At 43.1% G+C, this 15,168-nt stretch overlaps 1 protein-coding gene across 12 annotated transcripts in view; it reads left to right on the forward strand.

The window, feature by feature from the left end:
* Positions 1 to 5,432: 5,432 nt before the first annotated feature.
* Positions 5,433 to 15,168, forward strand: part of LOC122118113 (ankyrin repeat and KH domain-containing protein 1) — a 141,658-nt gene continuing 131,922 nt past the window's right edge. For 10 of the 12 annotated variants that reach the window (XM_042692007.1, XM_042692008.1, XM_042692010.1 and 7 more), the window contains exon 1: positions 5,437 to 5,871. In XM_042692007.1, coding sequence (XP_042547941.1) covers positions 5,578 to 5,871 — 294 coding nt within the window. In that variant the 5' untranslated portion in view covers positions 5,437 to 5,577. Of the gene's footprint in view, positions 5,872 to 15,168 lie in introns of all 12 variants that reach the window. The other 2 variants (XM_042692017.1, XM_042692019.1) reach the window with 1 other exon arrangement.

Raw genomic sequence — 15,168 nt, forward strand, 5'->3', positions numbered from 1 at the left:
ATTAAATATCTTGAGAGAATGCAGGTTGCATGTAGTTAAAGTCCCTGTATCTACAATTTACTTTGTCAGTTTCCTATTATGAGAAATTAAGTCTCTTATTAGCTAAGCTACAGAGTTCTCTCTTTTTCTTTTCCTTCTCTGAATAAAAGATGGCCAAAAATAAGTGTATGCTTTGAAACAAATAAATATACCATTACAGGGTGGGGATATAGCTCAATGGGAGAGTGCTTACCTAGAATACATGAGGTCCTGAGTGGGATCCAGAGAAGAGTTATCAAAAAAAGGCAAATGTACCATAATAAATAATCCAGCCTGTTCTGTAGGAAGATAATTTATTTCAATGCTATTTTTTCACAACAACAATAAATAAAATTTTTAGTGTTTCAACTAAAAAACATCAGCTCATTTGCTCAGTTAGTACTCTACAACTTAAGCTATGCCTCCAGAATGGCTTTTTCTCTAATTATTTTGCAGATGGAGTTTTTTGTTCGTTTTTTGACCAGTCCTTGGGCTTGAACTCAGGGCCTGGGCACTGTCCCTGACTGAGCTTCTTTTACTCAAGGCTAGCACTCTACCACTTGAGCCACAGCACCACTTCTGGCTTTTTCTGTTTATATGGTACTGGGGAATTGAACCCAGGGCTTCATGTGTGCTAGGCAAGCACTCTACCAGTAAGCCACATTTCCATTCCACAGATGGAGTTTTAAGGACTTTTTTGCTCAGGCTGGTTTTGAATTATGATCCTCCAGATTTTAACTCCTGAGTAGGTACGATTATAGGTGTGAGCTACCAGCGCCCAGTAAATACTATCTTAAGTTATGTCAAAATCCTGTTAACACAATAAATCACATCACATTGAAACTTACTAATATTTCATATTGAAAACAGTATGATTTTGTGCATTCACCATATACTACTTGATATGGTGGCGATTTCTTTCTTTTTTTTGTTGGATGTAGGGCCTGAACTCTGGGCCTGGGTGTGGTCCCTCAGCTCTTCGGCTCAAGGCTAATGCTCTACCACTTGAGCCACAGAGCTACTTCCGGCTTTTTTTTTTTTTTTTGCTTATGTTGTGCTGAGGAATCGAATCCAGGGCCTCCTGCAGGCAAAGCAAGCACTCTACCTCTGAGCTACCTTCCCAGCCCTATTTCTTTCCTCTTTTTTTTTTTGGTCAGCCGTGGGGCTTGAACGCTGGGCCTGGGCGTTTTCCCTGTGCTCTTCAGCGCAAGGTTTTCTAGTGGTTTATTGGAGATAAGAGTCTCACAGAAGCCGGGCGCTGGTGGCTCACGCCTGTAATCCTAGCTACTCAGGAGGCTGAGATCTGAGGATCGAGGTTCAAAGCCAGCCCGGGCAGGAGAGACCGTGAGACTCCTATCTCCAATAAACCACCAGAAAACTGGAAGTGGCGCTGTAGCTCAAGTGGTAGAGCGCTAGCCTTGAGCTGAAGAGCTGAGGGACAGTGCCCAGGCCCAGAGTTCAAGCCCCACGACCGACAAAAAAAAAAAAAAAAGAGTCTCACAGAGTATCCTGCCCAGGCCGGCTTTGAACTGTGATAATAAGATCTCAGCCTCCTGAGTAGCTAGGTTATACTGGCACCTGGTCCCAGCGCTCTACCACTTGAGCTACAGCTCCACTTCCGGTTTTCTGGTGGTTTATGGTGGTTTATTGGAGATAGGAGTCTCACGGTGTCTCCTGCCCGGGCTGGCTTTGAACCGCGATCCTCAGATCTCAGCCTCCTGAGTAGCTAGGATTACAGGCATGAGCCACCAGCGCCCCGCTTCCAGTCTATTTCTTAATCTACTAGTTTTACATTTGTACTATGTATGAAATATTACTTTTTTGTCATATTTGTGTTTGAATTCGGGCATCATGGCTTGTATGCAGATGGTCTACCTCTTGAGCTACACCACTAGTAGTTTTTGCTTTAATTAGTTTTTGGATAGGGTCTAAAGTTTTTTGCTGGGGCAAACCTGGACAAGGATCCCCATACCTACTGCCTCTCACATGGCTGAGACCACAGGTGCATCCAATCACCCGCTTGAGATGGAGGTGTGTCTTGATAACTTTTTTCCCCTGGCAGGTCATTACCTCAATCCTATATATCTCTGTCACATGGGTAGCTGGGATTACAGATGTCATCCACCAATCTTGCCCAGCATTAAATCATTCCAAACAACTACACAGTCACCAAAATTTGGTAGACAGAGATCCTAACTCTTCTACTGCCAAACTAATGACAAATGATTCAGGTAAAGTTCAGATGAAACAAAGGTTATTGCTCAATCATACTTATCCAACTATACTCAATTGCTAGGCACTAAGTAGACTGTATTTCTCTCTTAAATATATGGGGAAAATGAATGTACCCAGATTTCCTTTCTCTTCTGTCCTTAAGATTCATTACATTTGTTTAAAGAATTTAATGAGTTTGTTCAGGGAGTTGCACCAGAAATTACTTTTTATTCGTAGTGGGAATGACAAGTAGTTCCTTTGTAATATTGCACTAGTCAATACCTGTTTTTTGCCTAAGGATGTATCCATACCAATTCTGGATAATCCAGCTTTGAACTGGGTTGGGCACTGCTAGGATTCTTTTGGTTGCTGCTTGGTTAGGGTTGTAAACTAGTCACACATGCCTTGAAAACTTAAATTGCATTGAGGATAGAGGCTAATTAAGTTCTACAAATACCACAGACAGTATACATGGTGTTTACATCAAAACAGTTTATTTTCTATTTTCTACAACTTCTTTATTATCTAGAAGTAAAACTTAGTATGTTCTGATCACAGGAAACAATGTCCTTGTTTGTATGTGAAATGTCAAAATGTATCATTATCAAGCTAAAGAGTTTTTTTAACATTTCCTGAGTCAACTTTTAAAGACATATAAAAAGTCATTATATTGGGGTTGGGAAGGTGGCTCAGTGGTAGAGTACTTGCCTTGCATGCATGAGGTCCAGGGTTCGATTCTTTAGCACCACATAAACAGAAAAAGCCAGAAGTGGCATTGTGGCTCAAGTGGTAGAATGCTAGCCTGGAGCTAAAGAGCCAAGGGCCTCTCGAACCCAAGCCCAGAGTTGAAGCCCCAGGACGAAAAAAAAAAAAGTCATTATAGAATTTTCAGAACCTAGTTTAAGAGAGGTTAAATATGAAATTATCAAGCAATCAAAATAGATAAAGCTCTGTTACACTGTAAGACGAGAAAATGAGATTTTTTTTTTTGCCAACTTCTCTTTGTCATACAAACTTCACCAAACTTCTTTTTTTGTGGTCATAGATTAATTGGAACCTGAACACTTTTTTTTTTGTCGGTCGTGGGGCTTGAACTCTGGGCCTGGGCACTGTCCCTCAGCTCTTCAGGTCAAGGCGAGCGCTCTACCACTTGAGCCACAGCGCCACTTCCGGTTTTCTGGTGGTTTATTGGAGATAGGAGTCTCATGGTCTCTCCTGCCCGGGCTGGCTTTGAACCGCGATCCTCAGATCTCAGCCTCCTGAGTAGCTAGGATTACAGGCGTGAGCCACCAGCGCCCGGCTGGAACCTGAACACTTTTGACTTGGTTTCTCTTTTCATTTTGGACCTCAAGGCCTTGTGCTTGCTAGGCAATCACTCTATCACGGGGTCATAACCTCCAGCCCTTTTTACTTGAGTTATTTTTCAGTTAGGTTCTCATACTTTTCCCTGGGAAGGGCCTTGGACAGGATCCTTCTATCTATACCTCTCAAGTAGCTGGGATTACAGATGCAAACTACCATGTAAGCACAGCTTTTCGGTGGAGATTGGGAGTTCCGTATCTTGTGGTGGCATCCAACCAAGACCTTCCTGATCTTCATTCACCTCCAAGGTAGCTAGAGTTAAAGATATGAGCTACCACCTTTCCTCCAGCTTTTCTTTGTTGATTTATTGATAATAGGGGAAGAGGGAGGAAGGTAAAAGGAGAATGAGATGGAGATGTGGAGAGAAAGAGGAGAAAAGAGAGGAAGGAGGAGAAAAGGAAAAAGGGAAAAGATCTCTTCAAAGGGGAAAGAGCCCCTTCTTTGTCGTTCCTCACAAGACCTGGCTAAAACTAGTTTGATTGGCAGAATTCAGGACCTGCAGAGAACTGAAGGAAGAGGTGGCGCTAACTAAAAACGAAAACTAAGCCCGAGTCGTTCTTATAAGTTTGGCACTTTGCTCACCCTGGTATATGATTACTTTCGTCCCACGCGCCGAGATCACCCAGCACGTTCAGAGGCAACACCAGAACTCAAAATTGCCGCCCCCCCCCCCCCCCCCCCCCGCCCCCCGGCCTCCCCGCGAAAGCTCTCCCAGCTGCGTTCAGCACTGCGGTCGGATTCCACGCGCTTCCCGACTTTTCCTTCGCGGGACAGTTCCTAGTACTGAGGGATGGCGCTGTCCAGCCAGCGGGCCCGCCGCCTTTCACCCGCAAGAGAGCGCAGCCCCGAGGGGGCCATCCCCGCCCCAAGGCGCGCCTGGACTCGTCCTGGCACGAGGGCGGGGCGAGTGGCCTCAGGGCGGTCATCCCAAAATGCTTTCCGGGTTGCCTCAGCTCCACTAGCAGGGCTGTATTTGGAAAGGCGGGAGGCGCCTAGCAAGATCAGCCCAGCCCCTTTTACGCCTTCTCCCAGCTCAGGTTTCCCCCCCTCCCCTCCTTTCTCCCAACTCCCGCCCAAACAGCCAGTAGCTAGACGGGTGGGTTTAACAAACCTCACCTGTCTCTGAGGTGGCGACTGCTACGGTGACTGACGCCACCGTCCTCCAACCAGGTCATGGCAGGAAGGTGGAGCCTCGCTGAGACTGATTGCTTCTTTCCTCCAATCCCCGAGCAGCTACTTCCGGCCACATTCGTGTCGCTTGGTTAGGAGCTACAGGTGGGAGCTGCTTTACCTAGGCTCCTCTCACCTCCTTGAAGTGCAAGACTCACTGAGCACAGGGTTAGGTCTACTCAAAATTTTATTAATTTTTGTGGGTCGTCACTTCAGACTTCATTTTACACTCAGAAGTGGAAATTCCCCGGCCCTTTCCCGTCACCTCAGATGGGGGCGGGATGAGTAGTACCTTCACCCGCCAATTGTACCACGCGACGTCCTATGACAAAGTGACCGACACTTGACGGCGCCAATGGGGTTTGCCATTGTTAGGGGTCACTGTGACTGACCAGAAGGCCAACTAATCCACTTTAAGGTCGTGAAGCGCTAGTCAGAGAGGTTGACCAATAGAGACAGAAAAAGACCGGAAGTCTGCTTGTGGAGAGCAGAAGGCGGGTGTTCACAACCGCCTAGGCCTGCGCGGGTCAACGCAGCTTGGGGGCCGCGAGCCAGCGAGCGGCGCGTGACGGGGCGCCTGAGCGACAGGTCACCTTGGCCAATGATCTACAGCCGCCGGGGAGTTGCAGCCAGTGGAGAGTCGAAGGGGCGGGAGGCAGCAGGTTAGGCAGTGAGAAGTTAGTGGCGCTGCTGGGACAGGGGGGAGGGGGGAAAGGAGAAGCTTCTTCCTCCTGCTGTTCCTCTCCTTCCCGGGATCAGCAGCGGCGGTGGCCGCGAGTATCTCCACAGCATCTCCCGCTCCGCGTGCGAACCATGCTGACTGACGGCGGAGGCGGCGGCACCTCCTTTGAGGAAGACTTGGACTCGGTGGCTCCCCGATCCGCCCCAGCCGGGGCCTCGGAGCCGCCTCCGCCGGGAGGGGTCGGGTTGGGGATCCGTACTGTGAGGCTCTTTGGGGAGGCCGGGTCGGCGCCGGGAGTCGGTGGCGGCGGCAGCAGCGGTGCTGGAGGAGGGGACGCAGCGCTGGATTTCAAGTTGGCGGCTGCCGTGCTGAGGACGGGAGGTGGAGGTGGTGCCTCTGGCAGCGACGAGGACGAGGTGTCCGAGGTACGGCTCCAGGACCCCAGCCTCTCACACATCGGGAGGCGTGAATTCTCTTGGGGAGAGCACAGGGCTTGGGGCCACCCTCGCGCTTCCTGGGTGCAGTCGTTCTGTGACAGCGATGCGGTCCATGGCGGCAGTAGCAGCCGTGCGGGCCTAGTAAAATGCTCAGCTTACTCGTCAGCCAGCGCCCGGAGCGGGACGGGTTCCCGTCACCGTCCAAAGACCCACAATAGAGAGCGCTTTGGTCTCTGAGCTTCGCGCGGGAACCCGGACTCCTCGGGCTACCTCCCGCCCACCCGCTTTGGAACTGGGGGAGGGCGGGGTCTTGCCAGAGTCCCTGCCCTTGGTACTGAGGGAGATGGACAGGGACCCGACCGCTCAAAGGGACAGATAGCTCAAAGAAAAAAAAAAAAAAAAAAGCTACTGTGGGCTCTCTCCAAAGTCGAAGGGTGCATTTATTTGCTCCGCCTTACATAAATGCCTTGCCTAGGTATTTAAGTAGAGCTCGTATTTCCCTCTGTAGTGTGAGACAGGTTAGTTTTAAGGTGTTCTCAGTGTGGTTTTTTTTCCCCCCCCTTAAAGCTCTGAAAAGTCACGTGACTGTAGCTCCTGGGACGTTTGGTGAAGTTAGACAGGAAAAGGAAGTTCCAGTGCATCTCTGAGCTTTGCAATAGCTGGATAGTTGAACTCTCGAGGTTTTTAGGCTGGGAGAAGGTGAGCCACCCGACGGACACCTTTTCTTTTGTAGGGAAGAAGAGGAGTTATCAGTTCCTCGGTTTACATGTGTAATCTCCTATACACATTTTTAGATCTGAGTCACCTAGAATGGTAGACATCATCCTCTTCGTCTTTAAGGAAAACAAGGATCATTTATAGAGATAGATAGATGTATATGCAATACCATTTTATCTGCATGAGTATATACCAGTTTTGTATATATTGCATATGAACATACATACATTGATACATACACATACCTTTCCCCTTACCGTGGCTGGGATTTAGTAACGTCCTCTGATTATTGCTTTAGCTGCTCAGAGGTTTTTTGTTTTGTTTTGTTTTGGTTCTAAGGTGTCTGGTTTATCCCTTGTTTTTTTTTGGGGGGGGGGTCTGGTCGTGGGGCCTGAACTCTGGGCCTGAGCACTGTCCCTCAGCTCTTCAGCTCAAGGCTAGTGCTCTACCACTTGAGCCACAGCGCCACTTCTGGCTTTTTCCTTTTTGCTTATGTGGTGCTGAGGAATAGAACCCAGGGCCTCAGGCATGCAAGGCAAGTGCTCTACCACTGAGCCACCTTCCCAGCCCCTGTTTATCCCTTGTGACCAATTACTTTAACCTCTGGTTTTGGGGTGAAAGTGCAGGAATTTCTCTTTGAACTAAAGATCCTGGCTCCTGAATTTGAAATAAAGGAATGTGTGTTGCAGAATAGTTAGTGTACTATCTTAGCTTCCTAGGTCTGAGCAGTGGTTTCTTTAAATTCAAAACTTTCCTGTATTCTGACCCCAACATTTTGTTTTGGGGAAAAACCCAACAACAACAGTGTTTAGGTCATAAAGGGGTATAATCCTTTGAATGCATGTATCTTTGAATTTCACTGTAAGAGAAGTAACTTCTAATTCAAGAGTTTTATTTGAATAGGAATTATGGGGAGAGTCAGGAGCTCTCTGACTCTTGAATTTGTGGAAGGCTTCCTCCTTTCAGTGAAACTTGTTAAGAGATGAACCTAGACTTTTATCTAGGAAATGAAGTTAGGACCTTCTAATAGAAGCTAATATGTTAGCCTCTTCTAAGATTAGAGTTTTTGTTTGAAACTTGTAAGGGAGAAAGTGAAAAGGTTTGCCTTGGTCTAAAGGTAAAAAGGGAGTCCCCTTGATTTGGGGGAGAGCCATTTTACGTAATTGTCATGAGTGAGACATATATAAGTAGTATTTAAGTTTTTTTTAGAAGTACAGTGCTAATGTGTATCTAAAATAAAAAGTCAAATCTCTCTTTTTCGCTCTCTTGGTCTGTGTCTCTGTCTCACTTATTTGGAATCATTAGACTATAAGGGTATAATGGGTAAAACTATGGGCACAATTTATCCCTTTTGTGGTCATTTTTCAAGTTTATGGTAGCAGTCATGTGTTCATTGTTCTTACACCCAAATGGGTGTATTTGTTCTTACATCCATTTAGTATTTAACTTTATATTTAGTTTGCTTACATTTTTTGTACCAAGAAAGGATCCTGGTATTAAGTGTATTGAGGATTTTGCTTTGGTTTTTGTTTGCTTTTTTTGTACTGGGGTTTGAATTCAGAGCCTAGCACCTCCTTGGCTTATGCTCCTTGAGCCACACCTCCAACCTGTTTTTATTTTTATTTTTTTAATTTGGCTTTTGGAATGAAGATTTCTAAGATACCTAAAAAACTTCTTTGCTGTTTTCATTTCTTATTCTGTATAGATTCGTAATCTATAGAGGAAAAAAAATTGCTTTGTGTCCTGTTTCTTCTATTTCACATAGGGAAAAAAATTCTCTGCTATGGAGTACACATGGTAGATATATAGTCTGTGCCTTTTTGAGTGAATTGATCTGTTTTGGCGAAGTAAATTCTCTACCTTTTCTGATTTCTTCCCTGTGGAACTGTCTTCTTCCATACTACTGTTTTTGAATTTCCAGTGTGACAGGTTTTAAATAATGTTCCTTAAAAAAAGCTTTACTGGCATTTGATGAATAATATTGAAGTCTTAATTTGTATCTTTCCTAAATATTTTAGAACTAAGTATGTAGACACTAACAAAGATGAATTGATTGTAGTTTTAAAGTGAAGATTCTCTTCTTCTCAAAGGAGCAGGATAAGGAGAACAATGAATAAGAAATGTATAGATTTAGTACATTCCTTTGCTGTACATTCCTTTGCTGGTCAAGCCAAAACACCTTTTAATTTGAGAAAGACATTTACTTGTATTAGCACAGTTAAGTAAATATACTAAGGGCTGGGAAGGTGGCTCAGTGGTAGAACACTTGCCTTGCATGCTCGAGGCCCTGGGTTCGATTCCTCAGCACCACATAAGCAAAAAGAAAAAAGCCGGAAGTGGCGCTGTGGCTCAAGTGGTAGAGCGCTAGCCTTGAGCTGAAGAGCTGAGGGACAGTGCCCAGGCCAAGAGTTCAGGCCCCACTACTGGACCCACCCCCTCCCCCCCGCCAAAAAAAAAAAGTAAATATACTAGATATATGCCATTTTAGGGAATGCCATCATTTGATCCCTGTTGTTTTAAACATTGGGATAAATATCTGTTTTGAATTTCTTCAGGCATACTGAGCATGATTCTTGAATACAAGAGTTAGAACTTGGGGCTGGGAAGGTGGCTCAGTGGTAGAGTGCTTGCCTTGCATGCATGAGGCCCTGGGTTCGATTCCTCAGCATCACATAAACAGAAAAGGCCGGAAGTGGATGCTGTGGCTCAAGTGGTAGAGTGTTAGCCTTGAGCTGAAGAGCTGAGGGACAGTGCGCCCAGGCCCAGAGTTCAAATTCCATGACCAACCCGCCCCCCCCCACCCCAAAAAAGAGAATTTGAATTAGGTCATATTGAAATATACCCATTATTTTAAAAAAAATCCACACTCCAGTATTTAAATGTTAATTTTAGAATTGCCTTTTTTTTAAAGTAAGTTGGAAGAAAAGACATTATAAGATTTATAATTAAAAATTTTTCTGTATGTGAGTATGCATATAGTATATGGTGTATCTGTGTAATACTTTAAAATTATTTTTTTTCTTTTTTAATTTATTTTAATTTTGAAAATACCGTACAGAGGGGTTACAATTACATGAGCAAGGTAATGAGTACATTTCTTATCAAGCATTGTTGTCTTCTCCTTTGTTTCCCTTTAACATCCTTTCCCATCTTCTCCCCCCCACACCTCCCCTTTGAAAATTATTATAAAACTAGTACAGCATCATGGTAAAAAATTGAAAATAGATGGTAGAGATAAGACAGAAAGTGAAAGTCCTTGTCTCAACCAACCCTTCATCTCTTACTCCTCAAGATAGCTAATATTAAATTTTCTCTTTCAGCAAATTTTCTAGGCCTATATGTTCATGTATGCTTGTGTACAGGTTTATTATATTTACTTTAGAGATCAAATTAGAAAAGCATAGCTTTGTATCATACTGAGGTTTCTTTATTTTTTGAAGCATGTGCCATATTTGCAGTTACATAAAAAAATTGAATACAGTTTTGAAATCATAGCAAAAGCTTTGTAGAGATATTTTTCCTCCTTGAAATTACTTTTACATTCAAAAGCCCAGAAATTTCACTCTGATATTTCTACAGTAGCAAAGGAACTGTAATTTTCCTTAGGGTTATTTTTGATCTGTGTACAGAGGCAAGGTTTCTGAATAGCAATATATTAACATTTTGAGCTGGATATTTCCTTCCTGTGAGAAGCTTTTTCTATGCATTAGCAACATCTCTGGGCTATACCCACTAGATGCCAGTAGAACAGTACCAAATTGTGATAGCCCCAAGTTCTTCAGACATTAATGTATGTCTTCTGGGAACAAAATCTCTCTTGGTTGGTCCAGAGGCCACTCTAGAGACTGTTCTTGTCAAGCATAGCAATTTTGTCACAAATACTCTATATTCAAACTTCAGGTAAACAAGTTGAGTCACTGCTTTTAATAGTATCTTGGGGCTTATACTTATAACCTGAACAAGAGAGAAATAGACAGTTTAATGTAAAATGAGCTTGTACTGCTTTAAATTTTCTATGGTAAATGTACCATTTTGGTTAACTTAAAAACACACTTATTTTCAAAAAGGTGTTACATGGAGACTTTCAGTTTGTTCAAAGGGTTCTATCCTATAAATTACCAATAGGGATCAAATAGGAAATATAATTTCTTACCCTTGAATAGGCTTTTGAAACATCTGAAGTGTTTAAAAAAGTTTAAGAAAAAGTTACATGTAATAACATGTAACAATAATAACTACTGTAACAATTTGTCACACACTACAGGAGTATCAACTTGGCACAAGCTTAATTTTGAAGTTTGTGTTTTTTGGTTGCTATTATTTAACACATTTTCAATGAGTGATAACATACAGTCTACAAATCAAAATAATATAAAGGTTAAGGCTAGGAAAGTCTTTTTTGAGACAATCTCAATCTGGAGCCCAGACTGGTTTTAAACTCTGGATCCTACTGACTCAGTCTTCTGCGTCCTGAGATTACAGACTGTGAAGTCTCAGTTCCCATTACTGCTATGATTTTTTACTACTGTATACTTTTTTGGGGGGCGTTATTTGCAGCGTTTGAACTCTGGGTCTGGGCATTGTCCTCAAGCCCTTTTGCTTAAAGCTAGTGCTCTACCACTTTGAGCCACAGCTACACTTCTGGATTTTGAGTAATTAATTGGAGATAAGAGTCTCAAAGGGACTTTTCTGCCCAAGCTGGCTTCAAACTGTGATCCTTAGATCTCAGCTTCCTGAGAGAGAGAGAGAGAGAGAGAGAGAGAGAGAGAGAGAGAGAGAGAGAGAGAGAGAGAGAGAGTGTGTGTGTGTGTGTGTGTGTGTGTGTGTGTGTGTGTGTGTGTGTGTGTGTGTGTGTGTGTGTGTGTATGTGCTGCTGGGGATTCAACTCAGGGTCTCCCCAATGTTAAAAGACTTTATTACTGAGTCAAATAAATAAGTGTATGTATAGATAATACATACTTACATATAATATGTATATTCCCCCTTCTTGTCACACAGAAGGTATTCATGTGAGGGGTGTTTATATGTGTGATAGTTTGGAGTTTGTATTTAGAGTCTTATACTTGCTAGGCTGATGTTCTATCCCTAGAGCCACACCTCCAACCCTACTTTTTGCTGGTTATTTTGGAGAATGGAGTCCAGTGAACTTTCTGCCCAGGCTGGCGTTGAACCTTGCTACAGCCTCAGCCTCCATAGTAGCTAGGATTACAAGCATTAGCCAGTGGCTTCTGGCTTTGTGTGAGACATTTTTTTGGTCGGTTGTGGGGCTTGAACTCTGAGACTGGGCGCTGTCCTTAAGCTGTTCAGCTCAAGGTAAGCTCTCTACCAGTTGAGCCACAGCACCACTTCAGTTTTCTGGTGGTTTATTGGAGATAAGAGTCTCAGGGACTTTACTGCCCAGGCTGGTTTTGAACCGTGATCCTCAGATCCTAGCCTCCTGAGTAGTATTACAGGTGTGAGCCACTGGCGCTTGGCTGTGTGAGTGGTTATTTTTTTTTTTTTGGGTCCGGTCGTGGGGCCTGAACTCTGGGCCTGGGTGCTGTCCCTCAGCTCTTCGAACTCTGGGCCTGGGTGCTGTCCCTCAGCTCTTCACTCAAGGCTAGCACGCTACCACTTGAGCCATAGCACCACTTCTGGCTTTTTTTTTTCTGCTTACATGGTGCTGAGGAATCGAACCCAGGGCCTCATGCATGCAAGGCAAGCGCTCTACCACTGAGCCACCTTCCCAGCCCCGGCTGTGTGAGATTTTTAAACGGCAAGTTTGTGAAGGGTTTACATTTTTGAAAAATTGAATGAAAGTGTGGTTTAGTGGTAAATGTTTGCTTAGAATGTGCAAGGCCTTGGTTTCAATTTCTAGCAATATGTAAAATAAAAACAAAAAGTGATAAATTGTGTTATGCATAAAGCATGGGAATGAATTTAAGTATATTCTTTTCTGAGCCTGTCTGGTAATAAAAAGATGATGGATTACTGAAAATCTTCTGGCTTTCTGATTCAGTGACAGATAAGATAAATACGTTGCTAAAGGAAAGCAAAGTGGTTTTTATAAAGTATTATTTAGAGTTGGCAAATAAGAAAAGCAATGACATATCTACCATATTTTTGTGTGACTAGAACCAGTATTAAAAGAAATATTAATCCTTTTTTTAACCACTAAATGAGCTGAGTCAGTATCTTTTCAGACTTTTGATCACTTTGCCTTCTCCTGTTGCTTGTCTATAGAGTCATGGAATTTTAGTGATAATTCTGTCTTATGTCCTTTTAGGTAACTGCTACCATATATTGAATGCTTACTGTATGCCCATAGTATACTAAATTCTATCCTTCTTTTTTTTTTTTGGTTGGTCGTGGGGCTTGAACTCTGGGCCTGGGCGCTGTCCCTCAGCTCTTCAGCTCAAGGCGAGCGCTCTACCACTTAAGCTACAGCGCCACTTCCCTAAATTCTATCCTTATTTAATCATTCCAACACTCCTTTGAGGTATTATCTACATTTTTATAGATGAATAAATGAAGGCTCAGAGTAATGATATAATGAATGTAAACAAACAAGCCTCAAGTGGCTAGTGATTGGTAAAACTAGGATTAGAATCCAGTACTGAATTCAGAGCTCATACTATCTTGTTTCTTCCATTAAGAAACAAAAAGCGGGGCTGGGAAGGTGGCTCAGTGGTAGAGCGCTTGCCTTGCATGCCTGACGCCCTGGGTTCCATTCCCCAGCACCACATAAGCAAAAAGAAAAAAAGCCAGAAGTGGCGCTATGGCTCAAGTGGTAGAGTGCTAGACTTGAGCTGAAGAGCTGAGGGACAGTGCCCAGGCCCAGAGTTCAGGCCCCACGACCGGACCAAAAAAAAAAAAAAAAAAAGAAAGAAACAAAAAGCCAGGCACTGGTAGCTCATGCCTGTAATACTAGCTACTCAGTAGGCTGAGATCGGAGGATCATGTTTCAAAGCCAGTCAGGGCAGCAAAGTCTATGAGATTCTTATCTCCTGGCGCTGTGGTTCAAGTGGTATAGGGCCCTAGCCTTGAGCACAGAAAAGCTCAGGGACAGAGAGATCTTGAGGTCAAGCCCTAGGACCAGCAAAAAAAAAGAAAAGAAACAAAATTTTTGGTCACCACCAACAACAGAAAAAGTTATTGTATAGTCCCTGTTAAAACTTTCATAGATCTAAAGTGAAGAGTTAAATCAAGACAAGATGATTTTTCAAAGTTTCTTTTTTCTTCTGTTTTTTGAGCTAACCTCTTCTTCCTACTTTAACAAAAGGAATTTAGAAAGTATCTGTATTGGCCATGATTTTAATGGTTCATGCCATCAGCACCATCAGCACTTGGGAAATTGAAGCAGGAGGGTCATGAGTTAGAGACTAGCCTTGATTAGCAAGTTCCAGGTTGGCTTCAGTTATATAGTAAGATCCTGTCTCAAAAAGAAAACAAATACACACACACACCAAACACACACACACACAGACACACCCCAAAATACATAGTAAGATCCTGTCTCAAAAAGAAAACACACACACACACACACACACAAAATACCTCAAGCTAGAAATGTATCTCAAGTGTTATAGTGCCTGCCTAGCATGCACAAAGGACTAAATTCAAAACCCTAGTACCAAATTTGTACATGAAATAAGAAAGCGATGTATTAGAACTAGAAAAAAAGGTCATCTGATTCCCATTGTAGTTAATACCTCTGAAATCATCTTGCTATCTCTTTTCTGATGCCTTATATAAAAGAATTTAATCAGTAGTTTGGTTAGTGCTCAACTCAAACTTGTATATAATCCATTCTTGGCTTTGTTAGAAAACTTCCTTCTTTTTTTTTTTTTTTTTGTGGAGGGATCAGTCTTAGGGCCTGAACTCTCAGCCTGGGTACTGTCCCTTAGCTCTTCAGCTCAAGGTGAGCATTCTACCACTTAAGCCATAGTGCCACTTCCAGAGCAAGAACTTTTTTTTTTTCCTTGTTGGGCCTGAACGCAGGGCCTGGGCACTGTCCTTCAGCTCTTTAGCTTAAGGCTAGCACTCTACCACTTGAGCCACAGCTCCACTTCTGGCTTTTTCTGCTTATGTGGTGCTGAGGACTCGAACCCAGGGCCTCATGCATGTAAGGCAAGCGCTCTACCACTGAGCCACCTTCCCAGCCCACTTGTATTTTTAATAAATTGGTGATAGTCAGCCATGTAGATCAGCAGAGTAAGAAGGTATACTTTTGAGTACTATGGAGTTTAGTTGTAAGATATTTTATAGTTGAACTTAAAAAAGTTCAGGCATTTTATTCATTTTTGAAAGGATTAAGAAATAATTAAAAACCACTGATAGATATGTCCACCTTTACACTTTAACTAATTTAGGAAGCACTGGCTTTATAAGTATTATATAAAAGTTAAAATATGTATGGTAGCCTATTGGTAGTTATTGACAGTTTATGGTTACTGTAGATGAAGGTATGTTGCCTTATTTATGACAATAAACTGCTTTACCTTTCTTCCTGACAAATATACCTAAACCAGGAAGAAAGGAAAAATTGTATGTAAAGCCTTCCACCTTGTTTTTATTTTCTGAACTATT

Source organism: Dipodomys spectabilis, unplaced genomic scaffold (assembly GCF_019054845.1).
Source record: "Dipodomys spectabilis isolate Male_0828 unplaced genomic scaffold, ASM1905484v1 ptg000147l, whole genome shotgun sequence".
In the NCBI taxonomy this organism is placed as follows: Eukaryota; Metazoa; Chordata; class Mammalia; order Rodentia; family Heteromyidae; genus Dipodomys; species Dipodomys spectabilis.